General features: G+C 39.9%; 2 protein-coding genes across 3 annotated transcripts in view; both read left to right on the top strand.

The window, feature by feature from the left end:
• LOC146560959 (uncharacterized) overlaps positions 1 to 1607 on the top strand; it is a 13585-nt gene extending 11978 nt beyond the window's left edge. Inside the window, exon 6 of the mRNA XM_085243207.1 lies at positions 981 to 1607. Coding sequence (XP_085099333.1) covers positions 981 to 1010 — 30 coding nt within the window. The 3' untranslated portion in view covers positions 1011 to 1607. The remainder of the gene's footprint in view (positions 1 to 980) is intronic.
• A 3348-nt stretch (positions 1608 to 4955) lies between these two features.
• adam12b (ADAM metallopeptidase domain 12b) overlaps positions 4956 to 27534 on the top strand; it is a 103946-nt gene continuing 81367 nt past the window's right edge. For both annotated transcript variants that reach the window (XM_085296598.1, XM_085296597.1), the window contains exons 1-3: positions 4956 to 5443; positions 18370 to 18491; positions 21441 to 21514. In XM_085296598.1, coding sequence (XP_085152724.1) covers positions 5326 to 5443; positions 18370 to 18491; positions 21441 to 21514 — 314 coding nt within the window. In that variant the 5' untranslated portion in view covers positions 4956 to 5325. The remainder of the gene's footprint in view (positions 5444 to 18369; positions 18492 to 21440; positions 21515 to 27534) is intronic.

Raw genomic sequence — 27534 nt, 5'->3', positions numbered from 1 at the left:
ATAACCAGAACAATGAATTCACTGTCAGTCAGGTGAGATGTGAAAAATGTGAAGAGATGTCTCCAATCTCTTACAGATAATTACACAATTATGACAGTCTCGGTGTGTGTGTGTGTGTGTGTGTGTGTGTGTGTGTGTGTGTGTGTGTGTGTGTGTGCGCACAAAAGACAGACAGAGACAGAGAGAGAGAGCGAAATGGTGTGTGCACGTGTTTTTCCATGATCTTATTCAATATGAGCTAAAATTGAAAGGCTTATTTCTTCTTTGCCACTGTGTAGGCATGCTGGGAACTGTTTTGCCTTAGGCCTCCCTTTCATTTTTAAGAAAACTGTGAATCTACAGTAAATCACAGTCGTGTGGTTTACTGACACAGCGAGCAACTGTAGAAGAAAGTGTGATGTCAAATCGCTCTGTAAGAGAATATTTTATTTCCTGGTGAAATGGAGCAGTTATGATGCCAGTGTGACCTTCCCACCTCTCAAATGAAGCCATTAGCTGGGCCCAACCACAGAGACTGAGAGAAAAGGAGTGTGTTCACCCTAACAAACACTGTGTGCTTTAGAGGTTTCATTTCATCAGAAATTCTCCAACCCACACACACACACACACACACACATATACATGCACACACAGGGGGGAGCCCAGCTAAGACTCACAGCAGGGTCTGATAGCACAGTGTAGAGGGTGGCTGGTTGTGAATGCTGGCTGAAATTTCATTTCAGCTGTTGTGTAGTACTGTAAGAGAAGCATGATTGCATAGCAGGGGTGTATGGTCAGGAAGCAAGCTATAATTATTCCCCCTACCTGAGCTTAGCCTTCTCAGCAGTGAAGCTGATGGAAGTGAAAGCCAATTTGGCAGCCTGCGTCTTACCTGAGTGATGCTGAGCTGTTCTTAAAAGAGAAGGGAGGTCTAAGAGTAGACAGATATGTTTTTGATCTTCAGGAGCTAGCGTAGCATTGTTGTTTTTCTTGTCTTGCAGAAAATTCTGGATCAGGTCCTGCAAAGATAAATCGGACACCGGCGAATGGGGATACTTCACTGACCACTTACTGCATCTTCAAGCTTAACACTTTGCAATAATAATTACTGTATAACTCCTTTAATTTCTTACTTAAGTCATGCTACATGTATGTCATTTGATGTTGTATTTTGCATCCTGTAACCAGAAAAAAACGATATTGCAGATATTGTCACCAGGCTTTTATTAGTTGAGGATAATGTATTTTGGCTATTATCTGTTACTGATATGATTCAATCTGACACTAAACAGAGATGCCAGATTATTATTAAATAGGCAATTTTGTAAAAGTAGTCTGCAGGTGGAAATTGCATGAAGTGAAATCTGTGTGAGATCAATTGTGTGCAAACAATAACAAAGCCCACACACCCCACCTACCACCGACAATTGCTCATTACCGACAAATGTGATGAGTTTGTCAGTTGTCAGGTCTTTTTTGCTGGTCAAATAAACATGCAGCAGTCAAACAACACAGACATAATCATCTAAATTGAGCAGTTTCGTTCCTGATGGTTTTCTTCATTGGATATATCTTTTTCCACAAATGTCGCTCAAGGGCTGCAAAATAAACTGAATGTATCCCTCGGACATTCTGCGTTAAAGTTATTTTACAGGAAGTCAAGCCTTGGTGCTTTAACCAGAAAACCTTGGCTGTCATTGTTACTGTACAGTAGGTGTTCATAAAGCAGGAGAGGGAGGCTACGTTTCGTCATTGACTTCACATGTGCCTGGAGGCCTGTGGAACCTCCCATCCGGAACAGTGGAATTTCAAGCTAATCGAACTCAGGAGACTTGCAGCACCCGTGAAAGGGGCCTTTGTCACACAGCTCCAAACCAAAGATGACATTGTAATAAGAGAGGAGACTCCTGAGCACAGCCTGGGACCGCAGACCACATATACCTTGTAAAGGTGACTGACAACTCTGTGGCATTTAAACAGTGCCTGCTGGGATGAGGAGAGAAGACGGGAAGGACATGTGCTGCAGGAAAAACACAGTATATTCAAAGAGTAAATTCTTTGATGAGTCAGTTGCTTTGGAGTAAATGCAAAATGTTACGTTAAATGTTTAATAAAGGTTAAATTTGCTTACTGCTGTATTTCATTCTCCACTAGGATTAAAGTGATTAATTAAGGCCCTTAGGTGCAGTAAACAGCATCAATAACTACTGACTTTACTCCTGCCTGTGTTGTCAGGTCAGCAAAGCCATTTTGCAAAAGTAATGCGCATGGGAGAAATGTCCTCCTGCCATGTAGACTGGTTCCAGTTGATGAACACATACTGACAGGCAGTCGTATAAGAGGAGACGAGTGCTTGTCAGTCAGCCCGTCTCTCTCTGAGGCATCATGTGTCTGTATGTCACAGCGTTATCTCCACAGAATGTGTACTATGTGCTCTGAGGCCCTTCAGCTGGCTTCCCAATGGCTTTGACTGACTCAACAGCCCTGAGGGGTAAGACTGATATGGCAGGCTTAGAAAGAAGTGAGCTTACAGTGCTAAATGTGTATGTGCATGTAAAGCCACTCATTACAAGCGTTTAGTCATTAGGCATATCCCTAGCAGGCATACTATTTGAAAATCTAGCCTCAATGACATCATGTGTTTTTATATTTAGGTGTATTAAGGCGTTAAAGCCATCAAAGAATCTCAGGCTGAACAATAGGTAGTCATTTAAAAAGGCAAAACTAGACCTAACGCAGACATAACTCCAGTCAGCTCAGGCAAAGCGATGAAATTCTTCCTCTTTCTCCCTTGCTCTCAGTTTTTCTTTTTTTTTTTCAGTTTGTAACCTCAGTGGAAATGTGAAGTGAAATGACGCCTGCGCAGAGATACATCTGTGACTTTTTTGCCTGCAGCACACTCACTAAAAAAGATTAGGCTAAACCACACCAGGTAGCCTGTGCAGAACACAGATGGGGCCTGATTTATGGCGGTTTGTGTGCCTGGGCACAGAGACGGAGTGAAACAGGAAGAGGAGATGATAGGTGACTCATATTTTTTAATATAGATTGTTCTGAGAAATTGAATCATGCTAGTTCGGTCAAGGTCTTACATTTATTCCATCAGTCATTACAATTATAAGTTGTGCAGATAGCTAGGTCTATGGTTTAATGCCACATTATTTCAAATTTTACTTCAAAGTTTGCCACGCAAAAAAAAGACAGAAAACTTATAGGAGCAAATCAGGGCACAACAGGTTTAAAAGGCTTAGTGTTTTAAAAATGTCAGCTCAGAAACCACATGAGTCTGCATTCAAAGATTTTCTTCTACACAACTCATCACAGAATTTCTCACGATCATTTCCAACAAATTACATCCCAAGCGATGCTGTGGTAAAACTCGCTAACCTCCCTTGGGCTCTGCCCTTTTCAGAGCTGAGTTCTGTATCTCACTTGTGTGTATCTCAGCCGCTCTATCATCACATGCTTGAGAAAGTCAGAAAAAAGCCAGTCATCCTAATTCACCCTGGACCCGCTAGATGAAAGAAGACATTTGTCTGTGTTTCAAGGATGAGTAGGAGGACTAAGACTAAATAAGCAAGATCAATATTTGTTGTGTTCATGGAATTAATTGGTTTAAATCTGTCTGCAATTATTTGTCGCTGACATATAAAGAAATGTTTAAATGTGCAGATTACTTCCATGCAGAAGCGGTTGGAGAAAAGCCACATTTGTGTATCCTGGTAACATGCTCTGAGAAATATACAGAAATTCAAACACACTGATCTGGTTTTTATGTTTCCTGTTAAGTTGTGAGAAGCCAGCAAAAGAGAGCTTGAAGATTAATAAGAGGAAGATATGCACAGTAGGTTACATTATATTCTCTGCAAAATCTTTTCTTTACAGCCTACGCACATTCCTTCTCAGAAGCAGACTGTTCAAGACAAGGCTGTCTGATTTCTTTAGACTTGTAACTCAATTCATTAATTTCACAATTTTATGTAAATTCACATTTTTTTATTTATTATAAACTTTCATATATTTTTTTTCTCCTTATTCGTTTGCTGCTCTAGTTATATTTTTTCCTGAATAACATGTTTTGTCATTGTAAGGCTGGCCATATGTCAATATGTTTTTTTCCCTTTAAATTCACCTACTCTTTGTTGACAACAAGCTAATTAACTATCACAGACACATAAAGGGCAAAAAAAAGAAAGAAAAACTATAACTAACCAGCATCCCCCCCTGCAGAGTTCAGGGGGAAAATCTATGCATTCATTGATTTACATCATCCACTCGAATGTTCTCTGAACAGAAAGCGCAAAAACGTATATGATACTGCTATTAGTAAATACATTTGCTTATACAGACCAATCCCAGTCCACCAGTAAAACTAACATTGTGTGAGAGAATAGTGCAAACTGCATTAATAAATAATATGTACACTATAAATCTAAGAAAAACAGCTGCATGAAATACTACAGAAGTGTGTGTACAATCATGTGCCTGAAAGCTGTTTTCACCTGTCAAAATACGCAGTTATTATACAGTGCTATATATCGCCGATTTTTATAAAAGATTATGCTAATATAATTATTTTTTATATTTTTAATCTCCAGGTTTCACAAGTGGCTATTGCTGCTTAAGAAAAAAAATGTCCTTGAATGTCCAGAATAGACTTAGTTGAATGAATATGATTTTTATGGGCGAAAATATCAGATAATTTCAGTGGGCTGGCAGCAAACTCATTAAAATTGTTAATGATTGGTTTTGGGATGAACTCGTTTCGGTTTCTATTGTGAAAAAGTTCAAGAACCACTGGTCAGTGGATTAGGTTTGACTCCGTTATAGGTAAAGGGAAACAAAGAACGACAGCGGTCTTAAACGCAGATAGACTTTAGGACCCAGAGGCGTGTGAAGAGCACATGGCAAACTGTAGCTGCTCTGGGTCTAGAGGGGATGGCAAGTCCGCTTCACTATACTCTCCAACAGTCTCCTCTCATTCTGTCTGTGCTGTCGCTTTCTAACACCCTCCTCACATCAGCAACACCCTTTCCCAGAAACATTTAGCTAACACTTGCCGCTTATCTCTCGTTTCCCCCCTCACCGTTGTCCACCATATGTTTGGTGTTGCATGGAAAAGTTTCTGAGAGCTTCTTTCTTGGAGTGACAGCCTGCCGCATCTTGTTGGGAGTCTGGGTGGTGAAGTCTGTTTTCCTCCCTTTTCTTTTTCCCTCACACTCACTGTGAACTGCTTTGACCCGTATCTCCATCCTGTCACCAGTGTTGAAGCATCTGGTGGTAGCTACGTTAATAACGCAGTCTGACCGGAGCGCTTTTCCTCATTTCACCCTACCGAACCCGGGCATGATGCGAACCTGGAGGCGGCGGAAGAACTTTGGCTTGCTGATCCTCGCTCTCCGAGTCTGGTGCCTGTCCACGGCAGCAAAACATGCTGACAGCATGGTTTACAACATAGAGAGGGGTGAGTGGATATCTTTATTGTGAATATCAGTGCTATCACTCAGCGGGCTCATTGTCATGTACAGCTGCAGATGCTCAGCCACAGTCTGGTAACGTGATTTTCAGTGTTTGCACATTTTATTTATTTCTCTCTTTACAAAAAAAGCCGTTTCCTAGTCTCAAGCTGCGCATTTTACACATAGGCTGGGCAGAAAGGAAATTGGTTTTTTTAACATCAGTTTTCGTACTCAGATGGAAAAACAATAAAAGGAAGTCAGACTGCTGCGGATGAACAGATAGTTTGACATCCAGGAGGATGCAGCTTCATCTTTAGCCTGTAAACATAAACCCAAACAGGATGTCTCCTGAATGAATCAGCCACTGATTATGGGGTAGTCTGTGTATGGGATTGAGCACGTGACACAGTACAAATTTGTGCGTGTGGATGTGTGGATGTAATAAGAGAAAAGGAAAAGGAACAAAAATAAATGCCACCCACTGTTAAACGTAAGGAGCTATTCAAATATAGATATTTTTGAGGTGATCAAGCATGCTGAAGTGATAAATAAGAAAATACAGGCCATATAAGGTTAAAAGTGCACTACTGAAACAATACGACATGCTACCATCACAGCTGGAGCAGCTAATACAGATGTACAGTGCCAACAAGTCAATAATAAGCTTTCATGAAAGAGAAGTAGAAAGATTCAGCTCATGAGTTGTTTGCTGTCCACATCAGCCAGCTGTCGGATCATTAAAGCTGCCACACACTGGGTTAGTTAAAACAGAAATGCAGAGAGTAAAACAGTTGTAATGGGTTGCGTGAGCGTTGAACTAGGGCAGGCTCTTTTGTGGCAGCAGTCAGATACAGTAATGTTGGATATTGACTTCAGCCTCTATGTGAAACGTTTGTCACAGTCTCCCCCCACCTTGGTGGGGGCTCTTGCTACAGCGCTTTTAGTCATACTACAGTTTGTTCGAATGGAGGCAGAGAGGGGTTTTTTTTGTAGCAGACTCTTTTCATGTTCTCCCAAAATTGGGATAGACTAGGATAGACTTGGTCTATCCTATTAAAAATTATGATATAAACGTGCACAACACAATTTTTGACTTCTGAATTTTTAATTTATTTTGTTATTTATGGTGGTAAAAAGAAGACCAGATGTGCTGTAGTCATGTTCTCCATCCAGTAGCTGTAAAAGTTATGTCTATTCTCAGATTGGTAGCAAAAAAAAGGAAATAGTGTGAAGGTGTTATACAGCTACAAAGTCCAGAAAGGAAGGATTTAGAAAGGACTGGTTGGGTTGACAAAATATTGACCTTTGACATGGGATACTGATGTTTGCTTCCCACTTCCTAACAGTCACATGAATCTCTTTTAACCAGTGCCTCCCCACGTTAAATGATTATTTTGTTTTCTTTTTTTTGTAAAGAAATGTTGTCCTGTTTTGTTGTTCTTATGTGGAAATAACAAATTACGTAGGCGTGCACTGTAAGTAAAAGATTGTCACATTGGCCGGACACAAAAATCATGTCATAAATATCCATTTAGTCAAAATGGTTTGGCTTAACAGTGGCCTAAATCCATCATAACTGGATACTTGACTTAAGCCAGATTTGTGATGAGCCCTGCCAGAATCGGTCAAACTTATGCCAGTGCAGTGATTTCACACTTCTCCAGTGCTAGCCTTAGTGTTGCTGCTGACTGAAACTGACTCAATCCTTTTCTGTACCCCCCGGAAAAAAAAAAACTCTGCGGCTAGTACCTCTGTTGCCAAATCTGGCAGTCCTATATGGATCAGATCAGCACTGACTGACATTTGGCCTTCCTGTGCCAACACTCAGCTGCAATCAGCAACCTGGACAGAGTTCAGAAACTGTTGTGTTGTCATTTAGTGAAATAAGTGATGCATTAGATAATGAGGACATTCTCTGTAGTGGTTTTGAAAGTGCCTGAGCGAGCATGTCCAAGGCTTTGAAGCCAGTAATAATGCATATTTGAAGACATGTGCTACAAATAAAATAGTAATATTCACCAAAAAGTAGGGAAAAAGTGTCAAAAACTTTACATTTAAGTTCCGCAGATTAAAATTAATCTGTTTAAAGGTTTTGTGCTATGAATGCAGTCTTTCATCGTACTGTATAATCATTTGCTTTGTCATACTCCCATCCCCTCTGATTAAAACTTTGACTGACAGCTCAGGAAGTGATTAGAATAGTAACATATTTCATGTTTAAGCTGGGAGATCAGCTTCTTTGTGAAAGTAGCTGTAATTAAATTTTGGTTGCACAGTGTTTAACAAGCCTACAAAGTAAAACTCAGGTTATCAGTAGTTGACTCAGCCTTCTGCTTGTTAGCCTTCAGAAAGCTTGTTTATATTTATGACTGGAATATTGAGTATGTTTGAATAACCATTTGTGTTTTCTTGTGTGAAGTGCTACGGCCCTTCAGGGCTCAGTTGTCTTCTGAACTTTTATAGCAAAAATAAAATAAAAGTCCCATAAGGGCGAGAATCAAGCAGGCCGTGTTTGTAAATCTTTGATGAATCGTTCTGTCTATTGCTTTCGCTCTCTGCCTGACTTTCTTTGTCTCTCGTCTGCATATCAACTGGTTTTCTAAGGGTCTTTTTTTTCCCCTTTTTTCCGGGTGGAGGAAACTCAATAAATAATTAGAGACAGAACCAAATGACCTGGATTAGATTTGAGGATATCAGCTGGTCAGACTGACTGCAGCTTCAGACAGAATTAATTAGAAAGATTAAAATGTCTGTTTTGTCTAAACAAACAGACAGCGGGGAGAATAAAACCTACCCCGAGTGCCCTGAAACACACAATAATGTATGCACAGACTCCTTGGTCTCCGAGGAGCATCGGTCACCTTTCAGCACAGTTTCCTGGGAAGTAGCTCTAGCCCATTCTCCAGTCTGTGGTGGAATGCTGACTATCGTCTGTGTGGGGAAAAAAACAACAGGTTTCTGTAAAATCCATTTAGGAAATAACCTCATCCTGGTCTGTCTCTCAAGCCCCTCCATAAGCTGTCACTTGACATTTTGAGGACAGGCTGGCATTGATCTGTTGGCCGCGAGGGAAGGCCACGCACAGTTAGAGTTGTCTCCCTCTGTTAAGCATCATTGGTCATTATAGCCATCAGTGTGATTTAGCTTCCTCCTGCTCTGCCTGTGGATGCTACAGATACATAATAGATATGCTGATGTCATGCGAAGGCAACTTAACACAGCGGTACACAAAAAACAGCAGTCACAAGCGACTCGGAATCGAATATGTATACATGGAATAATTCCTGATTTTATTAAGAAAGAACAGGGTGAAAAAAAAAGAGAATATGTTAGCGATGTATTGTGAAACTGTGAGAAATCTGGGTGTTAGACAGCATCAGAGCTACAGACCACCACCTAAAGAGCTCTGACAAACAGCAGTCAGTCATGTGTGTGATGGATAAGAGTGGGTGCATTTCTCTCCAGTCTGCATTATCCTTTAGAGAACCAAAAAAAAAGACACTGAGACAGGTGAGAAAGCAGTCAGTCACCTACATTTACCGCAGTGATTGGATGTGTCAGACCGCCTGTGATGCTTACATATTTTAGTGGGACACTTTCCCCTGCACTGAAGGAAAAAAATCTTTATAGTGGAGCAAAGAGAGGAAGAAAGGAATACTGAATAGGTGCAAAATAGGATGGGAACATGGAGTCGCTCCTGTCACCACTGTGAACAGCGAGCTGTTATTTATGCTAGAATGCAGAAGAATGACAGATTTCTGAGAAGTTTAAACATGCAGTCGTCTCTGCTCGCGTCCATAATGAATGCGCGGCTGGCTGGAAGTGTAGCACAAATGGGAAGTGTACAAAAGAGCTAGTGAACATATGATTTCTTGAGAGCAGCGGTTCCTTGTTTGTTTCTTTTCCTTTGACCAACCATCCCTCTGAAGAAATATTAGGTTTCACTCAGATGAGAGAAGCATGGAAGTGGACTGATGCAACAACATGATTCAGGTTTGAGACTCACGCAGCTGCACAGCAGGCTGAACCATCAGGTTGCCCTACATCAATAATTTCACAACAGAAAGGTCACCACACCTCCATGTCAGCCTGTTTACCTTGAGATGTTGGTTATTGGATCCAGTCATGCTCTTCAGCCAATAGCCGTTATATCCTGAAGCTTTTCATGGAAGGAATTGAAGGTGTTTTGAGAGAATAGTATATGAAGAACACTTTTTTTTTTTAGAGACATGTGAAGCAGAATTGGCTCTGCTTTCTCCACAGAATTTGGGACCTCTTGATCTTTGTCTTATTGGAGTGCCCATACTTGAATTTCCTTCCTTCAAGAACACAAAAGGTTTTGCTGAGTGTTTTGTTTTTGTTTTGTTTTTGGTAAAAATTTAGCACACGTTGAATCACTGATTACATAATTGCATATTCTGAATGAATACAATCATTCAGTCCTTTCCACACATAGAGTGGGCTGCTTAGGTATATTAATGGCCACCCAAATATGCACTGTGAAATGTCTGAAATGTTATTTTTTTTAATAATCTGAAAGAATTGCATGTTAGACCTGTGATGTTAGGCCTAATGTGTAGCTTGCCTTTCATCTTATAGAAGCTAGGAAAGGCTCCAATTGCCCCATTAGCTGGATAACAGGGTAAAAAAAATGCATGTGTCATAAGATTAACGCTACATAGAAAGTTATTTTCGGCTGCTTCCTTGTCACAAGTGGTCGTCAGAGCAGGTTTCTCTTCATGTTTGTTTTGGGATTTTACACCAGATTTTTGACACAATCGGGAAAACTGGAAACTGAGAGGGATAGCATCCTTGCTCTTATTTTGAAAGGCTGAAATGGCTGCTAAGGAGTTAGCCTTAGCCTTATGTTGCTCAGTCATCGTATTTGTCAGAGCCCCAAAAATATAGCTATAGATAGCAGCTATTTGCTGGTATATGTGGTACCATATATATGCCGTTTATGACAGCCAATAAAGGAAAATTAAAAAATGTCGAAGACACAGAAGAAATAGAATTTAACTTGTTATAGACATTATATACTATACTACAGTCTCACTGAAGCGGTGCTTGGAGATTAAAGTCAGGAGATCACCAGAATCAGTAGAATCGCTCTCTGGTTACTATTAATCATTTCAGGAGTTGTAGACAGGAATAGGGTCAGTGATTAAGGAACTGACCGACTGACCAATTGACTAAGATTATCATTGTAATAACAAGCTGCTAGCATTACTGATATTTTGTTAAACCTTGTCTCCCCTGCTGATGGCTTTTGGGTGACCCAGGATGTGTGATAAGTTCCAGTTAATCCCTAAATCCCCCGAGCTGAAATCCCTATAGCTCTGAGACATAATGCCCAAATCTGTGCAAGACAAGACGGGAATTGGCTATTCCACTGTTGCTCCCACAGGATGTGAATAAGACACACGAGTAAATCTCACTAAACCACGCTGAGAAATCTTGTATTACCATCATTTCACTCTGAGCCAGTGATTGCTCGATCAGAACAATAATGATGTGTGTTTGGAATGGATCTAGGAGGTAACACATCCAGGATTAACACCTTCAGCACTAATTACACCAGTTTGTTATCACAGGAAGAGTGTGCAATGTGGGAACAGATAGTAGGCACTGTTGAATTGTTGGTAATGAGGTAACATTGTAGTTATCTATCCCTGCAAAAGACCCTGGGACACTTTAGAGTGGTCTCTTTCACTGTGTCTAAAAAGCTCATAATGCTTTTCCTCTTTGTTACATTTTAAGCCCATTTATTTTTTCCCTTAGAAATCATAGAAGAAAAATTGCAGGGCTGAAAAACTAGTCAGTCTTACTCAGAGTGCTGGGTAAATCTTTTGATGCATTGTTTAAACAGAAATTTCTTGGGGTTTTTTCTCCTGTAAAAAGAACATCAGTGCTTTATTTTGATCTCAAAGAATTTTTTGTTTGTTTTTTTGAAGTCTTTTTTTTTTTAACCAGTGCTCGAGGCATGGCTCTAGTTACAGCAATGCTGGCTTGTCCTTTCATTATTTATTTGGTCCACTGGTTTGGTTCAGAATAAAATATTTCAACAACTTTCTGATTGTAGTTCCGTGGCGGTTTTCATGGCTCCTGAGGTTACATCCTGCTGATACAACCTCTAGGCAGTTTTTTTTATAATGTTATAATAAAATTTTTTATAATGGTACCATGAGGTTGACATTTTTAGTTTTATGTAAAATGTCATGACAGCATTTTAATTTATTGGCATGACCTGTGGTCCAGACATCCATGCTGCTCAAAAGAACAAGTGATGCAATCGCTTTTTACTTTTACACCAAGAGCTGTCAGAGTGTTCCAGTGGAATATATCACCAACCGCATCGACTTATATATCCAAGATGGATTGGATTATGACTAAAAGTACTTGCTAAAGTAAGGACAGTCCTGCCTGTCTCAGCTGTATGCTGTACTTTGCGCAGCAGCAAGATCCTGGGTTCAAAGCCACCCATAGTGAGATTGCCCACAAAAAATCCTTGTTGGCCATGCTGTGGGTTAGCCCATGCAGGCCCCATAGTACTTTTACCTCACAGGCCCACATGAAGGCCCCTATTTTTGTGAGCAACCTCTTCTGGGCTTGCCCATAGAAAACCCATATAGGGCTCCTAAAAGCCTGACTTTTGTCTGACCTGTGTGGTCAAACCCACTCAGATTTCCCTGTCTGCACAGCCCCACCGTTCATCTACACCACCCACTGTGGGTCTGCACAGGAGTATTTGCTGCAAAACTGTTTGCAATAAGAAAACACTATACAGGGAAGTGGAAAAAGCAGCTGATTTAAAACCTCGGTAAATTGGAAGTTAGACTGGATCTTATTGATATACTGCAAAAGAACTCAAATGAAAATATTAGACTGTTAGGGAGAGTGCTTGATAGACAAATACATGTTTGTATATCAAGGATATATCTCCAGTCCAAGTCTGGGAGGAACGACAAATCCACTGTGCGTTACACTGTTAAAGGCATCCAGTGTAAAAATCTGCCAAATCCAAAATGTGGTGCTACCTGCTGCGGTGACCCATTGTGAATGGGCAGCTTACTGTGGGCCCCAGTACTGGCGTGAAATGCAGTGACACATGTAGGCCCTGCACTGCTGGGCCCGGGTGGGGTCCCAGTAGTGTGTGTGTGTGTGTGTGTGTGTGTGTGTGTGTGTGTGTGTGTGTGTGTGTGTGTGTGTGTGTGTGTGTGTAAAGACATTTTTATTTACTAAATACTAAGATAAGATAAGATAAGATAAAACTTTATTAATCCCTCGGGTGGGTTCCTCTGGGAAATTCGGGGGATTAATAAAGTTTTATCTTATCTTATCTTAGTATTTACTACTATAACTTATTACATTTTCTTCAAGATAAAAGTGTAATTTCTAGGAAGGCGTTCATAGTTTGCTTTTGAACATTGCAAATGTGTGGAAATTATGCTGTAGCTTCAGCTTTCTTGTTTAATGCACTTCCATTCTGGGACAATGTGAACTAATGTTGAGCAAGCAGGCCAGTTATACTGCTCAAGATAAAACATCAAATTGAAATATACATTTGTACATTAATCTCTATAAGAGAAGCCTGTCTGTTCACCGAGTGACTTATTTTCCATTGAAAGTCTTTTCTTTGAAGTTGCTTCCACCATCAAACATTAATTCATATGCAGGAAAGTATCTAGCACCTCCGAGAGCTACAGCGCTCCTTTTTTTTTAAACAATGCCATTACTACTTTTGAATGTCTTTTATTAGTCTACGAACATAATATTGAAGTAGGACCTGTAAAATGCTCCCTTTGATGTGTTAAAAAGAAATGCGTTGTAAAAGGAAATAAAAGCTGTAGTGCTGAGTTCTGCAATAAGTCTTACTGAATAAGCTGTAATATGGTAGACGGTCACAAAGATATATTGATGTTATTATATTTTTCTGAGAAACTTCTGATTAAATAAGTGCTAGCACAACCTCACTTTTTAATGTGTTTCTTTATATTGAGACCTATTATTGTGTATAGCGGCCTCATCCACCATTTTTTATAAAGCACTTTCTTTCTAGGCAAGCAATTATATATTTAGAAATCAGCAAATACTATTAAGTCCGGAAACATAGAAACACTGGGTCAAAGACCCAGTACTATGACACTGTGGCTCTCTAAGGGGAGTTACTTTTGGCTGTGCATGGTAACTTCACACCTGTTTTCCAGGCAAACTCATTGTGATGACAGGACCATAAGACGTTACAACGTCTGGCCAAGAAATTGTCTCACACATGAAACTCTGTAAAACCATCTGGTTTAATTCCTTTCACATTCCCCTGATCTCCAGTCCACTCAGCTAAACTAAGCTAACTATCTGCTGGTTATAGCTTCATATTTAACAAAGATGAGATTGATATTGATGCCTTCCTCTAACTCTAAGGAAGAAAGGAACTACTTTAGTACTTGTGTAAATGTACATGCGTGATAGAGATGAAAAATACATAATAAAAAATGAAAAATATCCCTCTTTGAAAGCTTATAATGTGTAATGTACAAAGGTGGAAATGGCCTCGGTATTTCATTCAGAGAAACACTTCTTTATTTGATTTCATATCAGTTAAGGATGAAAAAAGCCAGCCTGCCTACACTTATAACAACGCTCATCTCACGCTCACGCAGGGATTTTAGTTTGGGTCAATGTCTTACCATTTTGTAATCAATAAGGAAAGTCAATACAGTAATCACTCCCAGAAATGGTTCTGGATCAGATCCAGATTTCCATCAAATCCAATTGTAACAGTTGAACTCACCTATGCTGTGTGTTTCTTATCAGCGTTTTGGCAGTTGTCCCTGTGTATGCGCTGGGTACCGTCATTTTCCTTTTTCAAGCTAAAAGCCTCTTCAGTGATTCACTGTTGGCCAAGATTCACCTTTCTGAGGGCATTTACAGATGATTGGAGGCTTAGAGGGTTGGTTTTGCAGCCGCTGTGCAGATATTGACCAATAAATCTTCACCATTATCAAATCCATAATCAGAGTTCTTATCCTTTGATCAGCTGGCATTAAAGGTCTCTTCTCTGTGTTGAGAAATAACTGAAGTCATGTCTTCAGGCTTTGTTGTGTTTCCTTGATTTTATTTTTAACTCTGCTCAAAGAGTTCCTGCTTGATGACTTTTTCTCTTTGTGTCACGTTGTCTGAAATATTTCGCAGCTCTTCACTTTGTGATTCTTCTGTTTGCATAATAATGAATATTTTTACAGCTTTTTACTATACAACATATAATATATTTAATAAACAACCTAATAATAAGTTGATTTGCAGTGAATTATTTATAGAAGACTCTTACTAAGAAGCTGTGGCTACTGTACCTTAAAGATAAAGATGGTTGTACCAAATATTGACTTTCAAGCGTGTTAGAATTGTATAAACTCTTTTTTAGGTAAAAAGGCAAACACAGCCTTATTTCCTGTTTTCCCAGCAAAACATAAAGACGTTAAGTTACACTTAGTTTGTATGCATATGTTGTTTGACGCTAATCTGATTGCAGAAGGTCTCTCAAGTCCCGCTGTGGTGTTCATCTTCTCTTGTGTTTCCTTGAACATTTTGCTTATAGATTGCTAAATGTCCTTCATCCTGCTGAACACGTCATAGACACCTCAGCTTCACTACTGGAACTTCAACATTATGCACTCCACACTGTATATAAATGCCACTTGTTTTGCACATATTCAACTCTGTATATTTTATATATTTTATTATTATTATTATTATTATTATTATTATTATTATTATTATTATTTTATTTTATTTTTTTACTATTTAATTTGTAAAAATGTGTATACACACACACACACACACAAACACACACACACACACACACACACACACACACACACACACGTAGGAAAATATTTAGTATACACATCCAGAAATGCATACACTATTATATATTGTACATATATTTATTAGTTTCAGGTTGGCCATTCTTGTATTTTGCTCGTTTGTGTTGTTGTGTTTGCACATCTCTGTTGCTTGTGGGGCTCGCACACAAGAATGTCACTCGCATGTGCTGTGCCAGTGTGCCTGCACATGTGATGTGACAATAAAAAGTGATTTGATTTGATTTGATTTGATTCATAAACTCGTTTTGACCTTATGTTTTGTATTCTCTTATCCATCTCACTAGAGGGACCCTATAATAAAATTGCTTGTTGATCAGATACAAAAGCAGCCAGACATATGCATTTTTCAAAAGGTAATCCATGCTGCTTTGGCTGCTTTGCTTAAATCCCTCCACAATATAAACACCTTTCTCAATCAAAAAGATAAATGGACAAAAAGATGTGAAAGTTATCAGAGAAGCCTTTTGTTGCAGCAGGTAAAATACCAAGTCTATGTAATGAGGTAGAGTTTTTCCCAGAGTCCAGCAGCCTCTTCGATTTGACTGCAGTAATTGTGGCTCATTTTGTTTGTTTATGTTTTTGGCTGTTTCACTGCCCTGCTGAGAAAAGTGGACATCGGCCTCTGTTTGAATTCCCATTTCCTACCAGTAATACTCAGCTGTGCAGAATATGAAATAGTGGCAGAAAGAAAAATATATTTGTTAGATCATCAAAACAGAGTTGTCTTTAAAAGAAATCTGGGTTATGAGGCTATTTAAAGAGAGCTTGGGGGAAAGATGATCTTGGCTGCAAAACAGAACTTGTGTTTTTCATGTGTGACCCACAGATAATTCTGCCTTGTGTCCAATATGGGGGTACAACTGTGGTTGGCTTAGCAGTCATGGAGCTCTCAGAAAACATACGGGATTAACCCAGTTTTAGTGTGAATTTAAAAGGTTCCCAAAGAGGATAAAACCCGTGAGAATGATGATGAATGTCATATTTCTCTGCTGTTTGAAGGGAACTTTCTTTTAAGTTTGCTTTGGCAGATGTTGCAAACTGAAGCCTAGCACACACAAAATGCTACAAAAACTCATTAATTCACATATTAAAGGGGTCACTGTACTTCAAACAAAGCGCTTACCAGAACATCAAACGGCATCTAAACCCCCCCGAATTAGGGAGGCTACGTCCAACATTGAGTGAGCACGCTTACTTTACCCAGAGACTGGCCATGTGTGTGGAGGAGAGAAAATGGGCAGGATTAGATTTCACAAAACTCCCTTTGTCTCTTTTTGTGTAGAGACAAATGTAACGAGATGGATGCCTTCAAGGAAAGATTTTCCGTATGTTGCTCTTTATGATGGCAAGCTCGTTAGAATGTGGCTTTACAGAAGAATTAGAAACACTTAGATGTGGGCTGAAAACACATTGTACTAACTAGTTTGTTTTGAGCTCACCCAGGCTTGAAGTCTCCACTCCAAACTGATATTGTTTAAGGATCGCAAACTCATTTAGTGTCAGAGAGCTCTAAATGATTTGTGAGGGACCCTGGTGGAAGTGATGAAGTCTTTAATTAACAAGACGTCTGCCTGGCTTTCCTTTTATAGCTCTTTTTTAATGGCACTCCAGCCGCAGCCTGTGGTCTCAGTCATGCTGCTCCGTCTGTCTAACGTGGTTTTCGTGCACCACTAAAACCAACAAACTACCATCGGCATATGTTCAAATATCCCATTAAATGTAGGAGGTCCCTTTTATGCCCTTGTTAGCTTATTATGTACTGTGGCTAAGTTGAGAGTGTGGGCCACGCTGAGAACACAGACAAGCCGCCGTCACAGACAGTTTGAAGTTGTATGAAGCGTAGTCACGGTGGCACAGGAGTCAGTCTTCAAAGACAAGAATTGTAACCCTTTGAAGAGACAAACGTACCTGAAAATCAAAACACCTCCAGGCGGGAGGAGGAGCAACAAAATATGTGGGATTGTAGCATTTCTGCTCAGTGTACTGCTGAACTCTTGTTGCACTGTGTATAATGTTACACATGCACATGCAGACACGTGGATGCTTTACTGCAAATCTCCAAGGATTAGAGAATATGCCGAGACTTTAGATGTATAGTAAATAGAGGCGGCGCACTCACTCTCAGTTTTACTTTGTTGATAGCGGGAGCGTGAAACCTCAAGCAGCCTCTCCCCTCCCCTTTTAACACTCTCTATTCAATCCTCTATGGGTTTGTAACATTTATTGGGCTACACAGGAATCCTGCTGGGCTAGCAACAGCACAGACATGCTCTGTAAGGCCGTTAGGGACAGCCAAGTCTTCTGTGGAGCTGAGAGAGACACTGAGAGAGCAGAGGGAATTGTGACTGATTCCCACATTTTGCTCCAAGCATTGATATGGTTTACTATACTTCATCTTATTCTATACACAGTAAGTTTCTTTCTGTCCCAAAAGAGCAATCTTTTAAAAACTAATTAGCTTAACCAGTTTCTTACTTTGGTAATTTAGCTCTATTACAAGTTTGGAAGAGGAGTAAAATGATATGTGGAAAAGAGGAGGAAACAGCACAGTATGGTGCTCGTTCCTGAACTACTATACAAAGTTGGACAGGAAGAAAGATAAAGGTATATATATATATATATATATATATATAAGAAATGGGAAAGACAATTTCATCCTACCTTTTTTAGAAAAAAAAACCCATTCCCATCTGGGGAAATATTGCAGAAGAAGAGTTATAAACTGCGTGAGAGCATCTATTATTGATGCTCTGTCTGTGGCTGTGGTCTTGTTGCAAGGGTCCTTTGGGGGATAGCATATCTACTCGCAGGAACAGGAGTGAGCTTTTACTCTTTCTCTGCAGCACCGACCACAGTCTTTAATAGTGTTCTGCTCTGCTGTGTGTCTGAGCCTTCCAAGCTTTTGTTGCATTAATGGTGTCCTTGAATTATTGAGGATATTACACAGCAGCTTTGACCCACATTTCTGACCCCTTTGTTTGCAATCTGTATTGTTTGTAGCTTGATGCTAAATTTCAAGCTAATCTGTGCTGATGATCTTTTCACAGGAAGTAGTCCAGACAAGGCCGAACAGAGCGGGGAGGCAACCAGGCCGCAAACTTACGAGACCGCCATACCTCTGTTGCTGAAGGGCAAAGAGCGCAGACCTCTCAGCCAACTCACATCTGGGGTAAATACTCTCAAAACCATTTAGCAGAAATAGCTTATTGGTAATAAGCTGACTCAGCCAGATACTGAACTAATGTCAGTGTGCTTTTCAGAGTGCAGCCAAGTATAGATGTCTGGCTTTTTGTTTAACATAACCACAGTATATGATTCCTTCCTCTGTTGCCTCCATCTGTTGCCTGTCTATTTAATTTCTTTTGGTAGAGAAGTCCCCTCTTTTGCTATGTTTTCCCTCCATGTCATGCCCCTTTTTGTAGTTCTTCTCCTTCCATGCTATCGGCTTTGTTTTGAACATGTCCTCATTTCTTTGTTAAATATGAGTTTGCCACAGACTAGACACTACATATTGTGAACTTATTGCTAAAAGCTCTGTAACAGCTTGTAAAGAGTGTCATTTCGTTCATGTACTACACATTATAAGCTAGATTAAAAGATATATACAAATCATCCCTCTCTGGTTTCTCTAAACATGCCTTCTCAGGCTATGAAACCCTGTCTGTTCCACTTACTACAGCTGGAAAGGGAAATGTTTGAAATTTGGCATCTCTACCGCAACTTAAGGAAACTTTCCAGAGGAGGGAAATGTGTAGGTATTCAGAACTCCCTGAGCAATCAAACACTTTTCCTCGTGCAGGGAAGTCACCATCTGAACGATTTGTTTTGTTTAGGATTTTTTTCCCAGCGTTATGTGCCTGCCTCACAGTCAGTCATCACAAAAATGTCACATACTGTGGGGAAGTGAAACTACGTTTTATAGCCTTAATCATTTTGAGCTACATTAGCCATATTTTTCTATCACCTACTGTGCTGATATAAGGCATTTTTGTTAAGGCGAGACAATAGTTAAAGCAGCCTGCTGTCCCATATTAAACTTACTACAAGGGTAACTTGTGATTGTCTTATCAGAGACTGCAGTAAAAGTCACAACACAGAGGCAGATTTATGCACACACTGGTCACTTTGTTGGGTATACTTCGCTGTTCCTATTGTCTTCAGTCGTGCCTAAATTCTTCATGGCACAAATTAAACAAGGTGTTGGAAACATTGATCATTTCATCAGAGATTTTGGTCAATATTGACATCATAGCATCACACTCTGCCCTAGATTTATCAGCCTTGTTGTAAATTCCTCTTCCATCACCTCATAGTGATGCTCTTGTGGATTTAGAGCTGATGACTGTGCAGGCCGTTTGACTGCACTGGATTCACTGTCATGATCAAGAAACCAGTTTGAGATGATTTGAGCTTTGTGATGTGGTGTGTTGTCCTGCTAGAAGCAGCAATATTCAAGGAAGCTGTGGCATTTAAGCAGCTCAGCTGGTACTGAGGGGCCCGAAGAGTGCCAGAAATATCTCCCACAAATCATGCAAACAGCAGCAGCCTGAACTGTTGATACAAGGCAGCATGGATCCATGCTTTCATGTTGCTCATACCAATGTCTGACCCCATCTTCTGAATGTTGTAGCAGAAATCTATTCATCAGACCAGGCAATATTTTCTAGTCTTTTATTGTTCAGGTTTTGGGAGCCGTTGTGCATTGTAGCCTTAGTTTCCTGTTCTTACCTGCAGGAGTCACAATACTTGTGGTCTTCTGTTGCTGTAGCCTATCTGAGAGATGTTATCTTACTGCTGGTAATAGTCCGCTGACATCTGCCATCAACAAGGCATTCTCACATTTTCACAGGCATCTTCAGGCTCTGCTTAGATGTATATTACATATTTGTATCGATACGCAGCTGAACAGGTGTAAAATGGTCAGCTACGGTATACCTGCCTTGTGTGCCAAGTAGAAGTTTTCTTGGAGCTGTAAAGTATTGCAGAATTATGACACATTGTCTTTGTTGCACAGTAGACATGACATGAATTGTCCACACACATACTTGCAGACACACAGCTTCAGACTGGCCAGCAGAGTATTTCCCCGAAGGCATCGGTCAGCTATCCTAAGAAATGTCACTGTGAAAGAGCACTCTGTTGATCTAAAATATCAGCTGATGAAATATAAATCCATTTCTGCTTAGTGTGAACATGTCTGACCCTTTTTCCTCTCTGCTAGCTTACGTTCATGAATCCTTTTTACAAAACTGAGGCTCTAAAGCATGGAACTTCTTTGCCTCTGTTTTGCCTTAAGGACGATGCTAATTTTCAGAAAAGCATTAACTCACCTTAAAGCTATATTTTGGAAATTGACATTTTAATATTTGATAGAGGATTCAATTTTTAAATGACACTTGCAGCCATTCGTCATTAACACCAAACCACTCACGTCACGTAATCATTACAGCTGTTGCGACACTTTTTCTCTTCCAAAAAAATCAAACTTACGTTTTGGACCAAGTCTGAAATACTGTCAAAATACATTATTGCAGATTTTGTGTTTTTATACACCAGTGACAAAAAGTCCCATTTTAAGTGAGGCTTTATCAATTTATTGCAAACAAACCTTGTCAGAAGCAAAGAAGCAACATGTCATTGAGTGACATGTAGTTTCCCACACAACACCATTAATTAGTCCTCCTCCTTGTTCCATTATTCTTTTGCAAAACCTAAACCAATCCACTGTCAAAGCATCTTAACATTGTCTGTTTTTAGACACATCTTCATGCTGAAAAATACACTGTTTCCTGAGTTGTCTCAATATGCTGTGAAACATTAAACAGCAACAGTACAGTTTCCTCAGTAACAGTAACAAATCCCTTCACTATATTATTCATTGTAATTCTATTCAGTGGATTTGTTTCCATTAAAGGCTTAAGGATTGTCATGGTATAAATGGAAGTTGATTCCAGATTTGGGAAGTGAATGATGTGGAAGTTTTCTTCCTGTTCCTCTAGCACTATTGTGCCTTGCCCCATCCTGCTTTGTGCACGAAAACGTCAGCTGAACCTTCACGCACGTCCACAGACAGGATTGGTGATTTCTGGGCATGACCTCATATCTTTTTGTGTTTCAGAGATATCCTGCATCGCTGCAGCTGCTGGTGCCCGCAGAAGGTGAACAGCTGATCCTGTTGCTGGAGAAAAATGAGTGAGTTTTTTCTTATGACTCATTTTAATACTCACCGGGTGCGTTGAGTTAGAAGAAACTGCATGTTTAGTATGCTAATCACACACAGAGTCAATAGATAAACCATGCTCCTGACCATTGCTTCCTCGAGTTACATATGCAAGAGGACAAGACATTGTGTGGGTCTAGGATACGGTATAGTGTATTCAAGGAGGGAGAAAATAATATGTCCCCTTGTGATTGGATTCTTTTATGGTTCAGTCTCTTGGAAGGGCTAAGAGATGAAAGCTGATAAAGAATAAGGCAGCACAGAGCTCAGAGGACATGCTCGTCCTCCCCTTCTTTGCTTTTCAGCATCTCTCATCACTTCTCTCCCTTCCATACTGTAGAAAATAACGCTGTGAACTCTGGAACGAGGGGTGAGGATCATGTAGAGTTCATAAATATGTAAATATAGCCACACAAAGTCACGCTCAAACTGAAATACACTGAGAAGAAATATATATAGAGAGAGGCAAGAAGGATAGCTGTAAAGCCAAAAGAAAAACCAGGTTACATGTCCGGGGGAAATTTAGAATCTTACAAGAATGATTGCATTACCGATTCAGGTCTTGTGTCTGTCAATATTTGTTATTCAGACGGAGTGGAGACATAATATTTTACTCTGCTGCTTTGGGATACGGATATTGACATTGAATTGATAGACTTTGTTCAGAACTGGTGAGGCCCCTTGTCACTGCTAACTCTCAGAACAAACTCAAATTGGACTTTCGAGATTCAAAATGCAGAGCTGTGTGCGAGACAGAAAATGAAAACCAATAACTGTTGTCGAAATTTAGAAATCAAATATCGATTCACATCTTTATTCTCCATTTTAAGGAGCGATTTCAGCAAGTGGTCTATTATGTGAGCAGATGAACAAATGAGTTAGCGTACATCCCCTAGGTACTCTGCCACTCCACGCTTCGATAATTCAAAACACTTGCAAAACAAACTAGAAATCAGCTCATGCTCCTCTCTAGAAGCTAAACGCTCCTTAGAAAAACACTGTCCCAACTAACCCTTCCGTTCCTTGCTCACCATGTGACCTCCTGTAACCTCAACATCAGCTGTGAGTCATCCGTCACCGGCTGTCACCAGCCTGGAAGCAAGCTGCCTTTCCCATCCAGCGTGTCAGGCCAGATGTGTCCTCTGATATCGCTTCAGCAGTTCAGCCAGCTCAGAACAGGTGGTCTCTGACCTCTACGTGTGCCTGTTATGTCGAGGGCGCATCCGTTGAGTCTGGGGTAGGAGGAAAGATGAGGGCGCTTAGGACAAAAAGTATGTTTGTAGTTTAGTGAAGTCCTTGAGGTTTTTTAGCAATATTTAAGATTCAGACACATCGTCTCTGCTTCCGGCGTTTGGTGGAGGCAGACACAACATGCGCTTCTGAGGTGCTGTGCAAATTAACTTTTTTTTTTTTACCCAAATCTGCATAGTGCTTGTCAGTACATATTTCTTCACCAGATAGTCATCAGAGGCCATAGGATTAGAAATAGGATTGAACTTTGCAGATATTTATTCTGTGATTGTCTCTGATAGGGAACATCAGGATATGACTGTTTAAAGGTATAGCTCATTTTCAAAAACAGCAGTCAGTGTCTGTCCCAAGCAATGTTTAGACCCTCAGGGCCTTTTCATTTCTATCCAACTCATAATGATTTTTAACAAAAAAAACTCCAGGGAATATCCTTGGGCTCATGTCTAGTGCATCTGAAATTTAGTCTTTTGTATAATTTTTCAAAATCACAATTTGAAGATTATAATCAAAGTAAAGGCGGTTCGTCTAGCAAGCCTTCACACAACTGAATTTAATTAGAGGGGAAATGTAGTAAAAACATTAAATGGAGTGAAATTTCCAGAATGAAGCAAATAAGAAGAAGAACAATTTAGTGCTGGTATTCAGGAATCGGATACATCTGAATGAGGAGAGCCCTAGATCTCAGTAGTGTTTCCTCTTTTTGCTGAGTTATTGCATGTTTTTGGTGAAAGCTCATTTTTAAATTTAATTTAATATTTTTTTTTTTTTGCTTCAATGTGCTGAGCCCGTGCAGTTTGCTCATTTGGCACTGCTGCAGAGCACACCTGTTCCATGGCAAGTGTGAAATGATCTCAGTCCTTACCGATATAAACAAGCTACCAGATCCAATTAATAAACTGCTGGTTGTTAGCTGCTTGGCGCTGTCCCATGCAAACTTGGCTATAGCAGGACAAGTACAAATCTACTGAGGAAGAAATCAGAGGAGATCTTCTGTTTGCCTGTGTGTATTTCTTAGGCGGCATGCACAATGCCTGTATGCAGAGTCAAAGTCCCTTTATATTTGTACAACTTGTAAATGAAGTGTTACTGCACGAACACCTGAGCTTCAGCTGAATTTGTTTTCCCCTGATATTAGAGGCTATCTCTTTTGTGTTCTTGCCAGCCACGAGGACCAAACTGTCTGAATTCAAAATGTAAGCAGCATAGATTTTACATTCTTTTGTCAGTCCGTCATCATAGCTTTTGAAAGAAGAGCCCTGCAAAGCTTATTTTCAGAATATTCCTCTTTGTGAATATTGGCTCCAAAAAAGAGTCACTTCTGTGGAAGTCTTAGTACTTTTGCACTGTACACTGTATTTTGGCTTTTATTACTTTTGTACCCATGCAACATATATATCAGAGAGTTAGTTCAGCCTCTCTTGAATGCCATACCATATCATTTTTCCTTTCCATCACAGTTCATTCAAAGTTGGCAGTAAAACAGAGACAGAGGAGACATTATATCCCCATTTTCATAAAAGCAACATGAACATCATCATATATGATATTTAAGGCTTGACCTGTTGTACAGAGCAAACTGTGTTAGACAGACATGCACACCTTTGCCAGCAGTGGCTGCTTTAAAGTATAGCATTGATCAATAGCACTGTTGCCCGGCTTTAAATGATTAATGGTGGTCATACGGGACATGGGACATTACACATTAGTCTTGATTAAAGACTTCAATAGCACTGTCTGGGGGACAAAGATACTTCTGTGTGTGTGTGTGTGTGTGTGTGTGTGTGTGTGTTGTAGTTTAGGTATTACTAATGCTTTGGGGACTGAGGCATTATGGGGATATGGGTTAGAAGGTAGAGAGGATCATCTGACAATCGGAAGGCTACTGCTTCTGTTCCTGGTTCCTCGAGTCCACACGTGTTCATAAAGGCATAAAATACAGTGCTGTATGAATATTAAAGCTAATTATAGCTTTATATGTGAAATACACTTTATAACCAGCACTCTATTTACCATTTTATGGAGACAAATGTTGCTGCATTGTAAATAATTATAATGCATGGATGAAATTTGAGGTTAAATTAGGTTAACCAAGTAGTATTAATGATTTTTGATTAAAGGTAAAGTACGTTCCCATTAAATCAGTGGTTCTTAACCTGGGTTCGATCGAACCCTAGGGGTTCGGTGAGTCGGTCTCAGGGGTTCGGCAGAGCCTCCGCCATGACATGCATGGCTCATTTTGTGCACCAGTAAAAAAATCACATTTTATTTTTCACTAAAGAGGGGTTCAGTGAATGCGCATATGAAGCTGGTGGGGTTCGGTACCTCCAACAAGGTTAAGAACCACTGCATTAAATGAATGCAAATCAGTGAAATTAAGTCATAAAGTCACTGAAGTCATGGATACATAACTGAAAATGTTGGGGCTGTTGCATTATACGTTCACTATATATGCAGAAAACTAAGAGTCAGATTCATGTACAACTGTGTATTTTGTGTTGTCTTTTTGGAAAATGAGTTAAACTTAAAATACAGCGATTACCACATTTACTCTAAAAAGAAAAAACCTATTGGGGATTTCGGTACTGGATCATTCCGTCTTCTGAACAAGTAAATGTAGGAATATTAAAATGCCAAATAATGTAAACTGTTGACCTGCAACAGAGTTGCTGAGAAAATAAGTACTCAATGAAATTCAAATATTTCCTATTTTGAAAGGTTTTCCCGATGCTGTTGAATGGAGTTTACTCAGAAGAGATCTGAGTAAACTCTTGAACACTTGGGCCCTTTTCTTAAGCAGTAAACACACAACAATTTTCAAGCTGCATTCCTAAAACCACTTAGACCAAACAGTGAAACACTCATAACGACTCTTTTTTTTTTAGAAAAATAAAAGAAGCACATGGGGGAAAAGTCTACTGAACATTCATGGTGCACTTCATTGGAAAAAATAGAAAATATGGCATTCAGGACATGGTACCATTATGTGGCCATTTACAAAAAGGGAACAGTGACAAAGAGGACGCACGCAGGCACTCATGCACATATTTATATTGGCAACATGATGTACTGAAGCGTCAGTAAAAACCTGATGATCCACAAACTAAATGGCCTGTTCTCTTCTTTTGATCTCCTGTTCGTAGTGGCCACAGAGAATCAGCTGTGATTGGGTTGCACTCTTTGCCCTGCCTCCTTCATTGTCATTCCATGAGCGACGTGTATCGCAGTTCCTCAGATTTTATCTAAAATTGCTGCTCTTGCTCTTACTCTTCATCATCCATCACCTCTTGCACACTGGTTGCTTCTATCATCACTGGGGTCAGTCTTCAAATCACTGAGCTGTTTGTGGACTCTGAACTGGGTTCGTGACATCATTTTCAACAATTGTGGATAATTTTGAGCTATTGTGTGGAAGCTATGTGCTGTATGTTTAAATTCTTCTGCATGTGGTTAACATTATGTATCACAAGTTCATAATCTGTTTTAGCGAGTGTGTTTTTAGAGTTTTGCATGAAGATTTGATCAAATCTGTTAGTTTTGTCTAAGTTTTTACAAAACGTGATTTAATACATTTGTTTAGAGAATGGAGTTCTCTTTTTTTACAATTTAAATAGTGAACACATAGGCTAGGTATGATTATTGTGCTTCACTATGATTTTTAATAAAATACATCTTTTCAGCTATTCTTCTTGAAACACAATGAGCTTGATGTGTCCATATTCTAACTAGCTCACTACACAAGACCATGCATTTCCCATTGAGAACATTTCCTTTCATTCTTCTCTGGCAGGAAAGAAAAGAGGAAAGAGGCCTTTTGAAACACATGGCCACATCTAAACAACATCATTATGCTTTTGACAAAAAAATCCCCATAGCAACATCCTCAGTGTGTTTTCCAGGGGAAAGAAGATGCACTCTATTTCAATAACACAGCTGACAATGCCAACATCTCTCTCTTCGTGCACCACAGAGCAGATATATTATTACGCAGTTCATTCACTGTGGAGAGTTTTTGGCAAAAAAAGAAAAAAGAGAGTGATCCCAGGTTACTGTCAACTATGAGATAAGTTGAACTTTATGCAATACCCATGTGTTTGGGTGTCAGCTCTGGTACCTAAGCAGGCCTGTATTAGGGACTGCATGTGTAACTACTCAGTGATAATAAGTAGTAATGTGTTTTCAGGCATTCTAAGTAAGCACGGTCAGTAAATGGGTTAGAAACTGGATCTTGGAAGTTGAAAACAGCAGCAAACTTCCTCTACTGGGTTCTTCCTGCACCAACTCTTCTATCACTCCCACTTCCTCTGCTCCAGTGAGTCTGTGATCGAGTTGTAGCGATGCTTGCTTCCTGTCACATGTCTCTCTGTTTCTCTGGCTATATTCAGGTCCCCCCACTGCCACCAACCCCAAACACCCCCTTCTTATGCTATCTCTTCCTATCCTCTCCTCCCACGCTCCCCACATGCTCGCTTGTGTTTTCACTGGTGGCAGCTAATCTGTCACCACGCAACCTGAGACCCTGTCAAAGCCACCGGTGGGAAACGTTGGACCCCAGGCTGCTGTTTGGTGCCAACGCATGTGTACTTGTACTTTGGTGCCAACTCTCTGTATGACTTTGTCTTTGGATGCCAAGCCATTTTGTTGTGCCTGTCACAATTAATTCAGGCATTATTAGGTTAAACACCTACAGAGGATTTGGGTTAGCGGCTTTCTTTGCTCCATTCAGTTAAATAGTTGTTCTCAG

This window comes from Mchenga conophoros, linkage group LG13 (assembly GCF_057382185.1).
Source record: "Mchenga conophoros isolate Kocher_MC1m ecotype Shallow Benthic linkage group LG13, M_conophoros_male_GT1.1, whole genome shotgun sequence".
Taxonomy (NCBI): Eukaryota; Metazoa; Chordata; class Actinopteri; order Cichliformes; family Cichlidae; genus Mchenga; species Mchenga conophoros.
This window is presented reverse-complemented; position numbering and strand designations above follow the sequence as displayed.